Raw genomic sequence first — 17,693 nt, 5'->3', positions numbered from 1 at the left:
TGGGCTGGAGGGGTCTATGGGGGGAAAGGGGACTTCTGTAATACGTTCAATAATGAAGACTTAAATAAATGAATGAATGAAATGATACAAAGCCTAGTACGACGGGAACAACATCAGAACGAAAAAACAAGAACAAAGCCACCTTGCAGTGCACCCTGGAGGCCTCCCACAGATCACCCAGCCGGCAGCCGCCCCCGTATTCATTCCGCAGCTCACAGACAAGGGAGTGGTCGAAACAGCTTCGGACAGGTGAATGGTTTGTGTGTGTGTATGTGTGTGTATATATATATACTAGAGGCCCAGTGCACGAATTTTGTCCCCAGGGGGTGTCCCTCAGCCCGGATTGCGAGAGGGCGCAGGCCAGGCCGAGGGACCCCACTGGTGCACGATCAGGGCCAGGGAGGGACGCAGGAGGTTGGCCAACTGGGGAGGGACCGCGGGAGGGCTCCAGGGCGTGTCCAGCCCGCCTCGCTCAGTCCCAATCGGCTGAACCCCAGCAGCAAGCTAACCTACCCGTCAGAGTGTGTGCCCCCTGGTGGTCAGGGCATGTCATACCAACTGGTCGACTGTCTGCCCCCTGGTGGTCAGGGCACATCATAGTGACTCTTCGACCAGACAACTGTCTGCCCCCTGGTGGTCAGGGCACGTCATAGCAACCAGTCAACTCTCTGCCCCCTGGTGGTCAGGGCACATCATAGCGACTCTTCGACCAGACAACTGTCTGCCCCCTGGTGGTCAGGGCACGTCATAGCAACCAGTCGACTGTCTGCCCTCTGGTGGTCAGGGCACATCACAGCGACTGGTGGACCGGTTGACTGTGTGCCCCCTGGTGGTCAGGGCACGTCATAGCGAGTGCCTGAGCAGGCCTTAGCCTATCATTAGCATATTATGCTTTGATTGGTTGAACAGTCGACAGGTCGACCAGACACTTAGCATATTGGGCTTTTATTATAGAGGAGGTGCACAGTAGGTCCTCAGGTTACCGCGGAGATCCGTTCCTACAGCGACGTAACGCGATTTTCGCCGTAAGTCGGAACCCACCGACATAAGCACCTACGTCACTCACACGGCACATGTACACAGCAGTCATGAAGGAAAACAGTAAAAAAAAAATGTAAAAGAAAGAAAACACTTCCTGACCTTTCCTTGCGGTAAATAAATAACAGAAAACGTAAAGCACATACGTATGCACATACGCCGAAATGACGGAACTTTTTTTTTTTAATAAATAAATGGGAGATGGCGACGGAACCACGAAACGACGTGCGTCGAGTCGATGTCACCCGAGGACTGCCTGTACGTGACGTAACCTGCCTCCGGGACTTCACCCCTGTTTCCAAGATAAACCTATCGGGCCAGCGGTTCTCAACCTGTGGGGCGCGACCCCCTTGGGGGTCGAACGCCCCTTTCACAGGGGTCGCCTAAGACTGTCGGAAAACGCACATATAATTACATATTGTTTTTGTGATTGATCACTGTGCTTTAATGACCTTCAGCCGAAACCGGTTTGGCTCAGTGGATGGAGCGTCGGCCTGCAGACTGAAGGGTCGCAGGTTCGATTCCAGTCAAGGGCATGTACCTGGGTTGCGGGCACATCCCTGGTGGGGGATGTGCAGGAGGCGGCTGGTCGATGTTTCTCTCTCATCGATGTTTCTGACTCTCTCTCTCTCTTCCCCTCTGTAAAAAATCAATAAAATATATTTTTAAAAAAAAATGACGTTCAGTTTGTAACCATGAAATCGGGGGTCCCCACAGCATGAGGAGCCGTATGAAAGGGCCGCGGCGTGAGGAAGGTCGGGAACCGCTGTATCGGACGAAACCACCTGAGCTTGCGTCACTTTTTCTGATGTCACACGTCAACCCACCCACCTGTGACTGGTGCCGAGGCAGCTGGAAGGTTGAAACTGCAGGGTCGTCATAGCAACCTTGCCCAGCTGTTTTCTCGAACCCCGTCCTGGCCCCCCTCAGCGTTCTGGACAGGGAACCCCAGTCTGTTCTTGCAAGACTCACTACTGCCCGGCCGGCAGGGCTCCGTGGTCGAGGGACGACCCAGGAACCAGGAGGTCACAGGTTCAATTCCCCGACAGGGCACAGGCCCGGGTTGTGGGCTCCATCCCAGTGGGGGGCGTGCAGGAGGCGGCCGATCCGTGATTCTCTCTCATCATGGATGTTCCTCTCTCTCTCCCTCTCCCTTCCTCTCTGAAATCAATACAAATACATTTTTTTAAAGGTCCTCATTTTGGTTTCAAGTAGCTTTCGTTCTTTCTTTTTAAATATATTTTATTGATCTTTCACAGAGAGGAAGGGAGAGGGGCAGAGAGTTAGAAACATCGACGAGAGAGAAACATCCATCAGCTGCCTCCTGCACACTCCCCACTGGGGATGTGCCCGCAACCCAGGTACATGCCCTTGACCGGAATCGAACCCAGCACGCTATCCACTGCGCAACACCGGCCAGGGCTACAAATACCTTTTTTAAAAAGAAAGAAAAAGACTCATTTCTGTCATGGAAGCATCTTTCTCAGGCTCCCCACCCCCGGCCTCAGTGGACACCTCACCCCTGCGCTCCCTCGCCCCCCTTCCCCATAACCCTCACCCCAAACCGAAGCAGGGCCACAGGCAAGCCCCCCACTGCCCAGGGTGCTGTCCTTTCTCTTCCACGCAGGGCCGCCAAGTCACACCTCCCGCACCTGCCTCGTCTTCTGTCCCCAGACACGCGGACTCCCGGACACCCGGACACCCGGACAGGTGGACACCCGGACACGCGGACACCCGGACAGGTGGACACCCGGACACGCGGACACCCGGACACGCGGACACCCGGACACCCGGACACGCGGACACGCGGACTCCCGGACACCCGGACACGCGGACACCCGGACACCCGGACACGCGGACACCCGGACACGCGGACACCCGGACAGGTGGACACCCGGACACGCGGACACCCGGACAGGCGGACACCCGGACACGCGGACACCCGGACACGCGGACACGTGGACACGCGGACACCCGGACACCCGGACACGCGGACACCCGGACAGGTGGACACCCGGACACGCGGACACCCGGACACCCGGACACGCGGACACGCGGACACCCGGACACGCGGACACCCGGACAGGTGGACACCCGGACACGCGGACACCCGGACAGGTGGACACCCGGACACGCGGACACCCGGACAGGTGGACACCCGGACACGCGGACACCCGGACACGCGGACACGCGGACACCCCGACAGGTGGACACCCGGACACGCGGACACCCGGACACCCGGACACGCGGACACCTGGACACGCGGACACCCGGACAGGTGGACACCCGGACACCCGGACACGGCTGCACCTGAACCTCCCAGAACCGGGCCAAAGGGCTCCCTGTCCGGTGCCATGCGTGTCCTTCAACCTTCCCGCTGCTCACACATCACAGCCCCCGACGCCCGCCACCCCCCCCCCAGAGTCTGTGGGACCGGCTGCTCCCTCCTCTATCGGGGCACCCCAACCCCTCAGGGCCAGCTGGTCCACCTGCACCTCCCTGCCCCCCCTGCCTCCCCTGCCTCCCCCACCCGCGCCCCTGTGACTCCCCACCCAACACCTGCCTGTCCCCCCACTTGCAGCCCCCTGCCTCCCTGTCCTTCCATCCACACCTCCCTGTCCCCACGTCCCTGCCCCTCCCACCCGCGCCCCCCTGTCCCCCCTCCCACCTGCAAGTCCCCCCAGCCACCGGCTCTGCAGGTCACACCCCCAAGTCCCTCCAAGTCCAGGCCTCACAGTGCGACTTTACAAACCCCCAACCGCTTCCCTGCAGGGACGCCCCCCCCCCCGCCCCACCCTGCGCCCGGCCTCTGCGCCCCCGTTCCCCCCCCCCCGCCCCGGGGCCTGGCGCCAGCGCCCCGCCAGCAGGGACTACGCACCCGCAGCGGGGAGCGGCCGGCCCCGGTGGCCCCCGCCATCCGCGGTGCCCGGAGGCGCTTCCCGGCGGTAACAGGTGACGGCGCCCGCGGCCCCCCAGCTCCCCATCCCGGGACTCGCGGGAAGGAGCAGGGGGCGCGGCCCTGGGGGGCCGAGGACAGAACCCCAGGCGGCCGAGGGGGGGACCCGGAACCCCGGACCCGCCAGGACGCTGCGCGCTGGGGCTGTGCGCGCGGAAGCGGGGGGGGGGGGGGGCGCAGCGGCGGGTGGTGAGGGCGCAGGAGGCCCGGCACCGAGGGCCGGGGACCGGGAACCGGGGACCGAGAACCGGGAACCGGGGATCGGGGACCGGGGGTCGGGGACCGAAGACCCGGCCGAGCGGAGACTGGAGCCGCCCCGCCGGGTCCCGGCTCCAAACTTTCCCTCCCCCGCGCCGCCCGGGTCCCCGCGCCGCGGACAGAGGCGGGGCCCGCGGGGATGGAGACGCGGTGCGGGGCCGAGGTTGCGCGCGGGACCGCCGCCCCCCGCGCCCCCCGCCCGCCCCCCGCGCCCCCTACTCACCGGGAGGGTTGGCGGCCGCGGGGGTGGCCATGGCGCGGGGGCGCGGGGGCGCGGGGGGCGCGGGGGGCGCGGGGGCGCGGGGGCCCTGCGCGCGGAGCCGGGCGGCGCCACACAAAGGCCGGCAGCTCCGGCCCCGCGCGCCTCGCCGGGTCCGCCTTTGTCGCGGGCGCCGCGCGGGGGGCGCGGGTCGGGCCGTAAAACCGCGAGACTTGGAGCCGCGGCGGGCGCCCCGCGCTGGGGGCCGGGCTGCGGGAGGCGCAGGTGCTGCGCGCGGGGCCGGGACGCGCACGCGCCGCGCAGCCCTCGCCACGCCCACGTCCGGGGTGCGGGGGGTGGGGGTGGCGGGGGGTCCGGGTCCCGGGCGCACGGGGCGCTGTCCGCACGCCCCCTGACCCCTCCCGTGCAGCCGGGGCGCAGCGTGGGAGCCCCCCTCCCCGCGTCCGGATGCACCCACTGCGCACCCAGGCCCCCTGCACGCGGGACCGCCCCGCACAGGCAGCGCCCGGGGGTGGGGGCCTGCAGGGGAGCCCCCAGTTCTGGGTTCTCCTCGCCGGGGGGCCGGGGCGAGCTATTTGGTGCCGTCGCCTTCCTGACACCACCCCATGGAGATGGTTAAACCGAAGATGGAGCCGAGCCGGTGTGGATCAGTGGTTTGAGCATCGCCCTAGGAGCCAGGAGGTCAGGGCACCTGCCCGGGGTTGCGGGCTCCATCCCCAGTGGGGGGCGTGCAGGAGGCAGCGGATCAGTGACTCTCTCTCTCTCATGGATGTTTCTCTCGCTCCCTCTCCCTTCCTCTCTGACATCAATAAAAATATATTTTAAAAAATAAAATGAAAAATGTACAATGGGTTGATCTGCTTCACCCGCTGAGGTGGGGCTGCAGGGAGCTGGATGGGGTGCGTTCCTGCCAGACTCTGGGGTCCCTGAGAGACGCCGTGGCTCTGGGGCAGGAAACCGCAACCCCATGAGGGTTACCTGGGAGAATGAGCCCCCCCCCAAGGTGGGACCCAGAGGGTGCCCCCTAACACGGGTGTGCTCACAAAAGCACCAGATGGTCCCAGATCCTCCCAAAGAAGAATTCAGGGGAGGGGGAGAGAGGCCTAACATTTGGGGATTTTGGGGTTTTTTTAAGATATTTTTATTGATCTCAGAGAGGAAGGGAGAGAGAGAGAGAGAAACATCCATGATGAGAGAGAATCGTGGATGAGCTGCCTCCTGCACGCCCCGCACTGGGGATGGAGCCCACAACCCGGGCCTGTGCCCTGACCGGGAATCGAACCCGTGACCTCCTGGTTCCTGGGTGGACGCTCACCACTGAGCCACGCCGGCCGGCGGTCCTGGATGGAGACTTCTTAAGGAAACTGCAAGAGGAGGCCCCACGCCCTCCCTCCACTTCCAAGAAGGTAAAAACCCACCTGGGGAGAGCTGGCTCCCCCCAGCAGCTCCCTTTACCGCCCTGCACCCCTGAAGTTCTGTCTGGGGTTGGGGGGCGTCTACAACAGCCCCGGCACCCCTGCACCCCCCATCGCCCACCGCCACCGCCCCCCAGATCTGTCCGTGCTCCAGCTTGCACACCCCTCTGAGGTCAGCAAGTTCTTCTCCTCCCTGCGTGCAAATCTCCGCACAAATGGCTTTGCAGTGTCCCCCCTGGAGTCCGCCTCGCTGTGCGGCTGCGGGAAGCCATCAACAGGCCTGAATGTTCACAGAGGAGGATGCCTCCTCCCGGCAGCCCCCCGTGACTGCACCTCAGAGGTGCAACGGCCTTTGGCCTCCCCCAGCTCCGCCTGCAGAGGTCTCAGACAAGGGCACAGAGGCTCAGGGCCCAGAGGTGACCTCCCCAAGGTCACGCAGCCCCATAGCTGGGCAGGACCTCAAACTGGGACTGGGCGGCCGGGTGGGGTGGGGGTGCAGAGGGATGGAGAAGGGGGGGGTTGGGCAGCCTCTCTCTCTCTCTCTCTCTCTCTCTCTCTCTCCTCTTGGTGTTACTTAGGTAAATACCCAGGAACCTCATTAGGGATGGGAGCCCCCCCTAAGTCAACAGTCTGGGTGAGCCATTGCTGCCTGCCGCGGGCGGGCAGGTGGGGACACAGCCCCCTCGGCCCCTGCTATTCGGGGAGCCGGCAGACTGTGACCGAGTGCAGGCTGTGGAATGCCACTCAACAACCTACAGATCTTTTATATTCCAGGGAGGATGTTGAGTTTGGAGCTGAGATTTGCATTTTAAAAAAATTAGCCCAGACCTACTGGGCCCAGAACATGTGATTCTGGGCACGGGATGACGGGGGCTGCCAGCCAGCCACAGGGGGTGCGGGAACCATCACCTCAAACCTGATCCATACCCTCCCCCCTTTTTTATTGATGAGAGAGAGGGAGGGAGGGAAGGAGAGAGAGAGAGAGGGAAACAATGATTTCTTGTTCCACTTACTTATGCATTTTCACTGGTTGCTTCTTGTATGTGCCCTGACCGGGGACCAAACGCACAACCTTAGCCTATCCGGACCACACAGCTCTAACCCAGGGAGCCAGGGTCTCAGAGCCCTTACGTGTTTATTTTGTTGTGGATGCGAATCCTCCCCCGAGGGTATTTTCCCATGGATGTTTTTAGAGAGCATGGAAGGGAGGGGGAGAGACACACAGAGAGAGAAACATCGATGGGAGAGATCAGGGCCAGGATCAAGCCTGCAACCCGGACACGGGCCCTGGATCAGAATCGAACCCGGGACCTTTCTGTCTGAGGGCTGACATTCTATCCACTGAGCCACACGGGCCAGGGCGCCTCGTATCCCTATGATAGGAGAGAGGAGACTTCCATTGTGTAATGTGCCATCACCCAGGAATTTTTATTTTCCCTTCACTCTGAGGGCCAGAGCCCAGGAATGGAAGCGTGACGAAAATCATGCACTGAGGTGGGGGCGTGTTCCTCAGCCCAGCCTGCACCCCCTCCCAGTCCGGGAGCCCTTGGGGGATGTCCGCGGGGAGTGGGCCTAAGCCGGCAGTCGGACATCCTTAGAACTGCCACGGAGGAGGGAGAGGCTCCCGCCACTGCCGCTGCGCTCCACAGCCATGGGCCCGGCTTCTGGCTGAGCGGCGTTCCCCCTGTGGGAGCGCACTGGCCACCAGGGGGCAGCACCTGTGTTTGAGCGTCTGCCCCCTGGTGGCCAGTACACGTCATAGCAACCGGTCGATTTGCATATTAGCCTTTTATTATATAGGATTGATTTCAGACAGGAAGGGAGAGGGAGAGAGAGATAGAAACATCCACGATGAGAGAGAATCCTGGATCGGCTGCCTCCTGCACGCCCCCCACTGGGGATCGAGCCCGCAACCCGGGCCTGTGCCCTTGACAGGGAATCGAACCGTGACCTCCTGGTTCACAGGTTGACAATGCTCAACCACGGAGCCACGCCGGCTGGCCGTAGGCATTTTTTTTTCATCCGGCCTACTTTGTGAAGAAATGCCGCAGGTGTGGACTCATTCAGATTTTTAATAGATAACCGGGTTCCTGTGTGTATTAACCCACTTACCAAACCGGCCTCACAAACCCACAATAACTTTTCCCCAGGGTCATAAAAGTCTCCGGACGTATTAGCCGTTAATGCTAACCCTGTGCTCACGTGGCCTTTTCCCATGCTCTATACAAAGAAGGGATTGTTGCTTAAAAATGCCAAGTGAGCCCTAACCGGTGTGGCTCAGTGGATAGCGCGTCGGCCTGCAGACTGAGGGGTCCCGGGTTCGATTCCGGTCAAGGGCATGGACCTGGGTTGCGGGCACATCCCCAGTAGGGGGTGTGCAGGAGGCAGCTGATCGGTGTTTCTGTCTCATCGATGTTTCTAACTCTCTATCCCTCTCCCTTCTTCTCTGTAAAAAAATCAATAAAATATGTTTTAAACAATAAAAATAAAAATTATCATTCTCCCCTTTAAAAAAAAAAAAGTTTAAAAAATGCCAAGTGAGTGAATGAATGGGGTCGGTGAATGATTCATCTCTCTCTCTCCACGGTGCATCTGACATTCCTTGGGCAAACGGATACAGGCGGTAGACCAAGTTCATTACCCGGCCAACTGGCCTGGGACTGCTCGGTCATTAGCATACAAATGAGCACAAACAAGAACCGGGTGCCCAGGCCGCCCCTCCCTGGAACAGCAGTCGTGTTTCTGACAAAGAACATTTATTTGGGCAACACGCAATCTAACTCGTGGGGGTGGGGATGGGGTAGATTTGGGGCTTTTGAATATCAACCGCCTTTCAACACAGGCCTGGAATTTTAGAGGTGAACCCTAAACGCCATCAAGGACAGCCGGGCCGGCGTGGCTCAGTGGTTGAGTGTCAACCTGTGAACCAGGAGGTCAGGGTTCGATTCCCGGTCAGGGCACAGGCCCGGGTTGTGGGCTCGATCCCCAGTGCGGGGCGTGCAGGGGGCGGCTGATCCAGGATTCTCTCTCATCATGGATGTTTCTCTCTCTCTCTCTCCCTCTCCCTTCCTCTCTGAAACCAATAAAAAATATTTTAAAAACAAAACCAGCCGAAACCAGTTTGGCTCAGTGGATAGAGTGTTGGCCTGTGGACTCGGGGGTCCCAGGTTCGATTCCGGTCAAGGGCATGTACCTGGGTTGCAGGCACATTCCCAGTGGGAGATGTGCAGGAGGCAGCTGATCGATGTTTCTAGCTCTCTATCTCTCTCCCTTCCTCTCTGTAAAAAATCAATAAAATATATTTTAAAAAAAACAATATAAAATATGCAAATTGACCGAACGGTGGAACCACCGCTCGCTATGACGCGCACCGACCACCAGGGGGCAGGCTCATGGCTGGCGAGTGCAGCGGCAGTGGAGGGAGCCTCCCACCTCCACACACGGGGAACGAGCCTAAGCCAGTGGCCGGCAAACTCATTCGTCAACAGACCCAAATATCAACAGTACAATGATTGAAATTTCTTTAGGGAGCCAAATTTTTTAAACTTAAACTATGTAAGTAGGTACATTGTTATTAACTTAATGAGGGTCCTCCTAAGGCTTAGGAAGAGCCACACTCAAGGGACCAAAGAGCCGCACGTGGCTCTCGAGCCGCAGTTTGCCGACCATGGGCCTAAGCCATCCGTCGGACATCCCCTGAGGGCTCCCAGACTGCGAGAGGGCACAGGCCGAGCTGAGGGACATCCCCCATCCCCCCCACCGCCCTGCCCCAGTGCACAAATTTCATGCACCGGGCCTCTAGTAAACAAATAAAATACAAATCGATAAATTGTTCTTTTTAAAAAAATAACTTGTGCAATATGCAATTACGACAGCGCGGGATGAGAAGTGCTACCTGAACTCAGAGGACGAGGGGGCCACTCACCTGCCCGCCTGCCCTCGCTGGGCGAGCGTCCAGTGAAAACTGTATGGCTGACCCCTTATAAGTAAGCCTGTGGGCTAAGAGTCTCTCTCACACGGAGAAGGAAAGAGACGCCGGAGGAGGTGAGATAAGTCTTCTCAGGACACACACAGCCTCTAAGGCCGTGATGGCGAACCTATGACATGCGTGTCAGAGGCGACACGCGAACTCATTTTTTTGGTTGATTTTTCTTCGTTAAATGGCATTTCAATATATAAAATAAATATCAAAAATAGAAGTCTTTGTTTGACTCTGGTTGCAAAGATCCAAAAAATTTCTCTATGTGACACGGCCCCAGAGTTAAGTTAGGGCTTTTCAAAATGCTGACACGCCGAGCTCAGAAGGTTCGCCGTCACTGCTCTAAGGCAAGCATGTCAAACCCGTGGCCCGCGGGCCACATGCCGCCCACATGAGTATTTCTGCGGCCCAGCCAATGTAACGGTGTGTAAGGAACGTTCTAATAAAATTTTGTAACTTATTTTTTTTAATATATATTTTATTGATTTTTTACAGAGAGGAAGGGAGAGAGCCAGAGAGCCCGAAACATCAATGAGAAACATCGATCAGCTGCCTCCTGCAAACCCCCTACCCCCTACGTTAAATTGAACGTAATGAAAGCACAGTGATTCATCACAGAAACAATACGTCATTATAGACGTGTTTTCTGACGGTCTTAGGCGACGCCTGTGAAAGGGGCGCTAGACCCCCAGGTTGAGAACCGCTGCTCTAAGTGCAGGCCAGGCTGGAATCCGGGCTCCCTGGCTCATTCCAGTTCCGAGTTCCCTGTGCAGCCGGGGCTGTGCCCAGGGTTGCTCCGTGGACGTGGCATTCATACTAATCGATGGTGAATAGGACCACGTGGTCTCTTTCCTTCTTGTTTGAGCAACTCTCAGCTCAGCACCGCCTTCCGGAGGGAAGCAGCCGTCCATGGATTTTGGGGTTTTTTGTGTGTATTTTGTTAATCCTCCCCTGAGGATATTTTCCCATTGATTGTTAGAGAGAGTGGGAGAGAGAGGGAGGGAGGGGGAGAGACAGAGAGACACATCGATGGGAGAGAGACACATGGATGGGTTGCCTCCTGCAGGAACCCTGACCAGGGCCAGGGCCGGGGAGGAGCCCACCACCGAGGTCCGTGCCCTTAACCGGAATCGAACCTGGGACCCTTCAGTCCGCAGGCTGGCGCTCTATCCACTGAGCCACACCAGCTGGGGCAGCAGTCCTTTTTTATTTTTAATTTTAATTTTTATTTATTTATTTTTTTAATATATATTTTATTGATTTTTTACAGAGAGGAAGGGAGAGGGATAGAGAGTCAGAAACATCTATGAGAGAGAAACATTGATCAGCTGCCTCCTGCACACCCCCCACTGGGGATGTGCCCGCAACCCAGGTACATGCCCTTGACCGGAATCGAACCCGGGACCCCTCAGTCCGCAGGCCGACGCTCTATCCACTGAGCCAAACCGGTTTTGGCAATTTTTATTTTTTTAAAAAAAATATTTTATTGATTTTTTACAGAGAGGAAGGGGGAGGGATAAAGAGTTAGAAACATCGATGAGAGAGAAACATTGATCGGCTGCCTCCTGCACGCCCCCTACTGGGGATGTGCCCACAACCCGGGCATGTGCCCTTGACCGGAATCGAACCTGGGACCCTTCAGTCCGCAGGCCGACGCTCTATCCACTGAGCCACACCGGCTGGGGCAGCAGTCCTTTTTAAATTTTTTTTTATTTTTGAGAAAATGCACAGAGGTTTCTTTTTCAAAATTAAATCCACATTTTAAAAAAACTGATAGCAGACTTGACCTATGAACCAGGAGGTCGCTGGTTCGATTACTGCTCAGGGCACAGGCCTGGGTTGCGGGCTCGATCCCCAGTGGGGGGCGCGCAGGAGGCGGCCGGTCCATGATTCTCTCTCATCATGGATGTTTCTCTCTCTCTCTCCCTCTCCCTGCCTCTCTGAGCTCAGTAAGAATAAAAGAAGAGAAAAGAAGAGAAGAGAAGAGAAGAGAAGAGAAGAGAAGAGAAGAGAAGAGAAGAGAAGAGAAGAGAAGAGAAGAGAAGAAAATAAAATAATAAAATAAAATAATAAAATAATAAAATAAAATAAAATAAATAAAATTAAATTAAAATGATTAAAATAAAATAAATAAAAAATAAAATTAAATTAAATAAATAAAATAAAATATAAAATAAATAAAATAATAAATAAAATAATAAAATAAATTAAAATAAATAAAATTAAATAAAATAAATAAAATAAAATAAATAAAAAATAAAATAAATAAAATAAAATAAAATAAATAAAATTAAATTAAAATGATTAAAATAAAATAAATAAAAAATAAAATTAAATTAAATAAATAAAATAAAATATAAAATAAATAAAATAATAAATAAAATAATAAAATAAATTAAAATAAATAAAATTAAATAAAATAAATAAAATAAAATAAATAAAAAATAAAATAAATAAAATAAAATAAAATAAATAAAATTAAATTAAAATGATTAAAATAAAATAAATAAAAAATAAAATTAAATTAAATAAATAAAATAAAATATAAAATAAATAAAATAATAAATAAAATAATAAAATAAATTAAAATAAATAAAATTAAATAAAATAAATAAAATAAAATAAATAAAAAATAAAATAAATAAAATAAAATAGAGTCCTGAGGACTCGGCCACGGCCTCTCCCGGCAGCCGGGCTGTTCATTCCTCCTCGGAGCTCTGTCCTCTCTGCCTCGTCCTTCGTCCTTCGTGCCGGAGCCATGGACTCTCGGAACCGCCCAGCGCCGACCCCCCCCCCCGCCCCCCCTCCTGCCCTGGCCTCTGCCCGCCCCTCCCCCAGATGGGCCAGAGCCGGACTCCCCTGTCCCGCTGGCAGCCAGCCGGCCCCTCCCGTCCGTGCCCGGCGGACACGCGTGACATCGGGCCGGTCCCTCCCGCGGGCTCGTCCCGGAACCCGTGTCTCCGGCCGCCTCCGCGCTGCCCCGGGTCCGACGGGGGGAGACGGGGCCGCGGAGGAACCCTGCGAGGGCACCGGCCCGGCCCGGCCTCCTGGGGACCCCGCAGCCGCTGAGATGGGGGAGAAAGGGGCGCCGAGACCCGAACCCCCGGGGGCCACGGTGGGGAGAACGAAGGGTTTTTTGTTTTTCTTTTTGCTTCTGGGCCAAGGACCAAAGCTGCCCAGATGCCCGCCTTGGCCGCGTGTCCGTGTCGTCCCGGGAATGGGGGGCGCAGCGAGGGGGACACAGGGCCATTCATTCACCCGGAGGCTTCGGATGAACGGGGGCGGGTTCCTCCTGCTGCGCCCCCTCCCTCCTGCTGCGCCCCCCCTCCCTCCTGCTGCGCGCCCCCCTCCCTCCTGCTGCGCCCCCTCCCTCCTGCTGCGCCCCCCTCCCTCCTGCTGCGCGCCCCCCTCCCTCCTGCTGCGCCCCCCTCCCTCCTGCTGCGCCCCCCTCCCTCCTGCGGCGCCCCCCTCCCTCCTGCTGCGCGCCCCCCTCCTGCTGCGCCCCCCCTCCCTCCTGCTGCGCGCCCCCCTCCCTCCTGCTGCGCCCCCTCCCTCCTGCTGCGCCCCCCTCCCTCCTGCTGCGCGCCCCCCTCCCTCCTGCTGCGCCCCCCTCCCTCCTGCTGCGCCCCCCTCCCTCCTGCTGCGCCCCCCTCCCTCCTGCTGCGCGCCCCCCTCCCTCCTGCTGCGCCCCCCTCCTTCCTGCTGCGCCCCCCTCCCTCCTGCTGCGCCCCCCTCCCTCCTGCTGCGCCCCCCTCCCTCCTGCTGCGCCCCCCTCCTTCCTGCTGCGCCCCCCTCCCTCCTGCTGCGCCCCCCTCCCTCCTGCTGCGCCCCCCTCCCTCCTGCTGCGCCCCCCTCCTTCCTGCTGCGCCCCCCTCCCTCCTGCTGCGCCCCCCTCCCTCCTGCGGCGCCCCCCCCTCCTGCTGCGCGCCCCCCTCCCTCCTGCGGCGCCCCCCTCCCTCCTGCGGCGCCCCCCTCCCTCCTGCGGCGCCCCCCCCTCCTGCTGCGCGCCCCCCTCCCTCCTGCTGCGCCCCCCTCCCTCCTGCGGCGCCCCCCTCCCTCCTGCGGCGCCCCCCCCTCCTGCTGCGCGCCCCCCTCCCTCCTGCTGCGCCCCCCTCCCTCCTGCTGCGCGCCCCCCTCCCTCCTGCTGCGCCCCCCTCCTTCCTGCTGCGCCCCCCTCCCTCCTGCTGCGCCCCCCTCCCTCCTGCGGCGCCCCCCCTCCTGCTGCGCGCCCCCCTCCCTCCTGCTGCGCCCCCCTCCCTCCTGCTGCGCCCCCCTCCCTCCTGCGGCGCCCCCCCCTCCTGCTGCGCGCCCCCCTCCCTCCTGCTGCGCCCCCCTCCCTCCTGCTGCGCCCCCCTCCCTCCTGCGGCGCCCCCCCCTCCTGCTGCGCGCCCCCCTCCCTCCTGCTGCGCCCCCCTCCCTCCTGCTGCGCCCCCCTCCCTCCTGCGGCGCCCCCCCCTCCTGCTGCGCGCCCCCCTCCCTCCTGCTGCGCCCCCCTCCCTCCTGCTGCGCCCCCCTCCCTCCTGCGGCGCCCCCCTCCCTCCTGCTGCGCGCCCCCCTCCTGCTGCGCGCCCCCCTCCCTCCTGCTGCGCCCCCCTCCCTCCTGCTGCGCCCCCCTCCCTCCTGCGGCGCCCCCCTCCCTCCTGCTGCGCGCCCCCCTCCTGCTGCGCGCCCCCCTCCCTCCTGCTGCGCCCCCCTCCCTCCTGCTGCGCCCCCCTCCCCCCTCCCGGGCGCTGGGCCGCGCCGGTCCGGAGGCAGCTGGTGGAGCGGTTTCCTTCCGAATCCTGAGCGAATGCGTTCTTTCCTTTTCTTTCTTTCTGTTTTTTTGTTTTGTTTTGTTGTGGTTAATCCTCGCCCTGCAATATTTTTTCCATTGATTTTCAGGGCGAGTGGGAGAGAGAGGGAGAGACAGAGAGAGAATCATTGATGTGAGAGAGACCCATCCATTGGTTGCTTCCTGCATGAGCCTTTTTATTTAAAATATATTTTTATTGATTTTAGAGAGGAAGGGAGAGAGGGAGAGAGAGAGAGGTAGAAACATTGATGATGAGAGAGCATCATGGACCGGCTGCCTCCTGCGCGCCCCACACTGGGGATGTGCCCGCCACCCCGGCCTGTGCCCTTGACTGGAATCGAACCCAGGACCCTTCAGACGCTCTATCCACTGACCTACACCAGCTAGGTAGGTCCCTGCGCAAGCCTTGACCAGGGCCCAGGCCGGGGAGAAGCCTGAAACCCAGGTACGTGCCCTTGACCAGAATCGAACCCCAGACCCTTCAGTCCACAGGCCGACGCTCTATTCACTGAGCCACACCAGCTGGGGCTAAATATATTTTTTATTGGTTTCAGAGAGGAAGAGAGAGGGAGAGAGAGAGAAACATCCATGATGAGAGAGAGACATGGGTCAGCTGCTTCCTGCACGCCCCCCACTGGGGACTGAGTCTGCAACCAGGGCCGGTGCCCTGACGGGAATGGAACCTGGGACCCTTCAGTCCACAGGCCACGCTCTGTCCACCGAGCCACACCGGCCAGGGCCTGAGCAACATTTATATATATATGTGCGTTTATATATATTTGTTTTGTTAATCCTCACCTGGGGCTATTTTCCCATTGATTTTTTTAGGAAGAGGGAAGAGAGAGGGAGAGAAGAGAGAAACATTGATGGGAGAGAGACACATCGATGGGTTGCCTCCTGCACGCGCCCCGACCAAGGCCCGGGCCGGGGAGGAGCCTGCAACCCAGGTCCGTGCCCTTGACCGGAATCGAACCCGAGACCCTTCGGTCCGCAGGCCGGCGCTCTATCCACTGAGCCACACCGGCCAGGGCAGGAGGTATGTGTTGCTACACCACCAAGCTAGAGAGACACCTACAGGTTTATTCTGTGAAGGAGACTCATTTGCTGGAGAGAAGGCGCCCAGATCCCCTGATTGGATTACAGGGTCAGTGTCACCCCTGAGTTCCCCTCAGTGAGGCTCCCTGAGCTGCAGGCCGTGCTCGGAGCGCGTGGGAACGGGCGGTCGAGTTGTCCCTTTCATTGACCATCCCGAGGAGTAAACGTTGCCGGCAGCCGGTCCATGCTTGCTGTTTCAAGGGACCCGGCATATATGGCATACTGTTCTTAATATGTTTGCTCACCTTCTTGGCACTATGTGTTTTAACCAAGGTCACCTCTCTGAGAAAGGTTGTTTCCCCAGGCAGGGATTTTCCCCTGAAGTTAGGGAGGGAATAAAACCTCTTAACTAAGTGCCAGGCGGGTAATTAATCACTTTAACTACGAACAGTCATGCTTAAGCTACATAATCTTTACTCCCTGGAATGGAGATAAGAAACGCCCTAACCTTTGTAATAGAGATTGATAGGATTGAATCAACTGGTATAAATACAGATGTAACAAGACAGAGAGAGACAGAACCTAGGCACAGAACCTACACAGAACGTTCTCTAAAGACAGAAGAACTTCGCTGGAGAGAACATGGCAAAAGATCCTGGACAGAAACTGGCCTCAGAACCTAGAGACAGAACCTAGCGAGAGAACCTGGCTGAAGAACCTAGAGACAGAACCTGGCTACAGAACCTGGATAGAACATGGCAAGAGAACCTGACTAGAACCTGGTGACCGAACCTGGCTGGAGAACCTGGACAGAACCTGGCTGGAGAACCTAACGAGGGAACTTGGCTACAGAACCTGGCTGGAGAACCTGGAGAACCTGGCTGGAGAACCTAGCAAGACAACATGGACACAGAACCTGGCTGGAGATCCTAACCAGAACTTCGCTGGAGATCCTGAACAGAACTTCGCTGGAGATCCAGACCAGAACTTGGCTGGAGATCCTGGCTAGGCTGCTGATCAACTGAACGCTGTCTCCGTGTCATTCCTTCTTCGCCGACTCTGTCTACGCCTTTGGGAACCCCTGGACCTGCTGGGGTTGGACCCCGGCAAAACGTGATGGAGCCGCACTCCCTATCTCAGCCGGCGGCTCGGGGACGGAGGCTGGGCGGGCTCGCTGGAGACGAAACACGACCGAGCCGCCCTGAATCCCTGGGATGAGGGCACAATCACGTCTTTCCCATTTTCTATCTCAAAAGCGAGCAGTGAACTCTTCAAGCTTTCCTCTCCGAGTGGCAGTCATTGACCTAAAAGCCAGAATGGATGGCTGCCGGCCGGCCTGGCTCAGTGATGGAGCGTCCACCGAGGAACCAGGAGGTCATGGGTTCGGTTCCCGGTCAGGGCACAGGCCCGGGTTGTGGGCTTGACCCCCAGTGGGGGGCGTGCAGGAGGCAGTCGGTCCATGATTCTCTCTCATCATGGATGTTTCTCTCCCTCTCTCCCTCTCTGCCTTCCTCTCTGAATTCAATCCTATATAATAAAAGCCTAATGTGCTAAGTGTCCGGTTGTTTGCTCAGAATTTGACAACTTCCAGGTTAGAGCTGCCTGGCCACGGGGACTCCACGGCCCAGATACGCACAGCTGTGCATTTATATCTGCTGAGTCTATATATATATATATATTTTAAATATATTTTATTGATTTTTAACAGAGAGGAAGGGAGAGGGATAGAGAGTTAGAAACATCGATGAGAGAGAAACACCGATCTGCTGCCTCCTGCACACCCCCACCTGGGGAGGTGCCTGCAACCAAGGTACATGCCTTGACCGGAATCGAACCCGGGACCCTTCAGTCTGCAGGCCGACACTCCGTCCACTGAGCCACACCGGCCAGGGCTGTGTTTTTATTTTTAACGAAGAACTGGCTCAGTGTGTCTTCCTGACACGTTTAACCTTGCTCTCCCGGGCACGTCTCCAGCAGCTTGCCATCCCTCATCCCGCTGA

General features: G+C 57.8%; 2 protein-coding genes across 4 annotated transcripts in view; one reads left to right on the top strand and one right to left on the bottom strand.

Moving 5' to 3' along the window:
* Nucleotides 1-4,547, bottom strand: part of ARNT2 (aryl hydrocarbon receptor nuclear translocator 2) — an 86,446-nt gene extending 81,899 nt beyond the window's left edge. For all 3 annotated transcript variants that reach the window (XM_081114920.1, XM_081114921.1, XM_081114922.1), the window contains exon 1: nucleotides 4,476-4,547. In XM_081114920.1, coding sequence (XP_080971046.1) covers nucleotides 4,476-4,506 — 31 coding nt within the window. In that variant the 5' untranslated portion in view covers nucleotides 4,507-4,547. The remainder of the gene's footprint in view (nucleotides 1-4,475) is intronic.
* A 1,196-nt stretch (nucleotides 4,548-5,743) lies between these two features.
* The window catches only part of CTXND1 (cortexin domain containing 1), a 31,637-nt gene continuing 19,687 nt past the window's right edge, over nucleotides 5,744-17,693 (top strand). The window contains exon 1 of the mRNA XM_081114936.1: nucleotides 5,744-5,878. The gene's annotated coding sequence lies outside the window, so the exon portion shown is untranslated. The remainder of the gene's footprint in view (nucleotides 5,879-17,693) is intronic.

This window comes from Myotis nattereri, assembly GCF_964212035.1.
Source record: "Myotis nattereri genome assembly, chromosome: 21".
In the NCBI taxonomy this organism is placed as follows: domain Eukaryota; kingdom Metazoa; phylum Chordata; class Mammalia; order Chiroptera; family Vespertilionidae; genus Myotis; species Myotis nattereri.
This window is presented reverse-complemented; position numbering and strand designations above follow the sequence as displayed.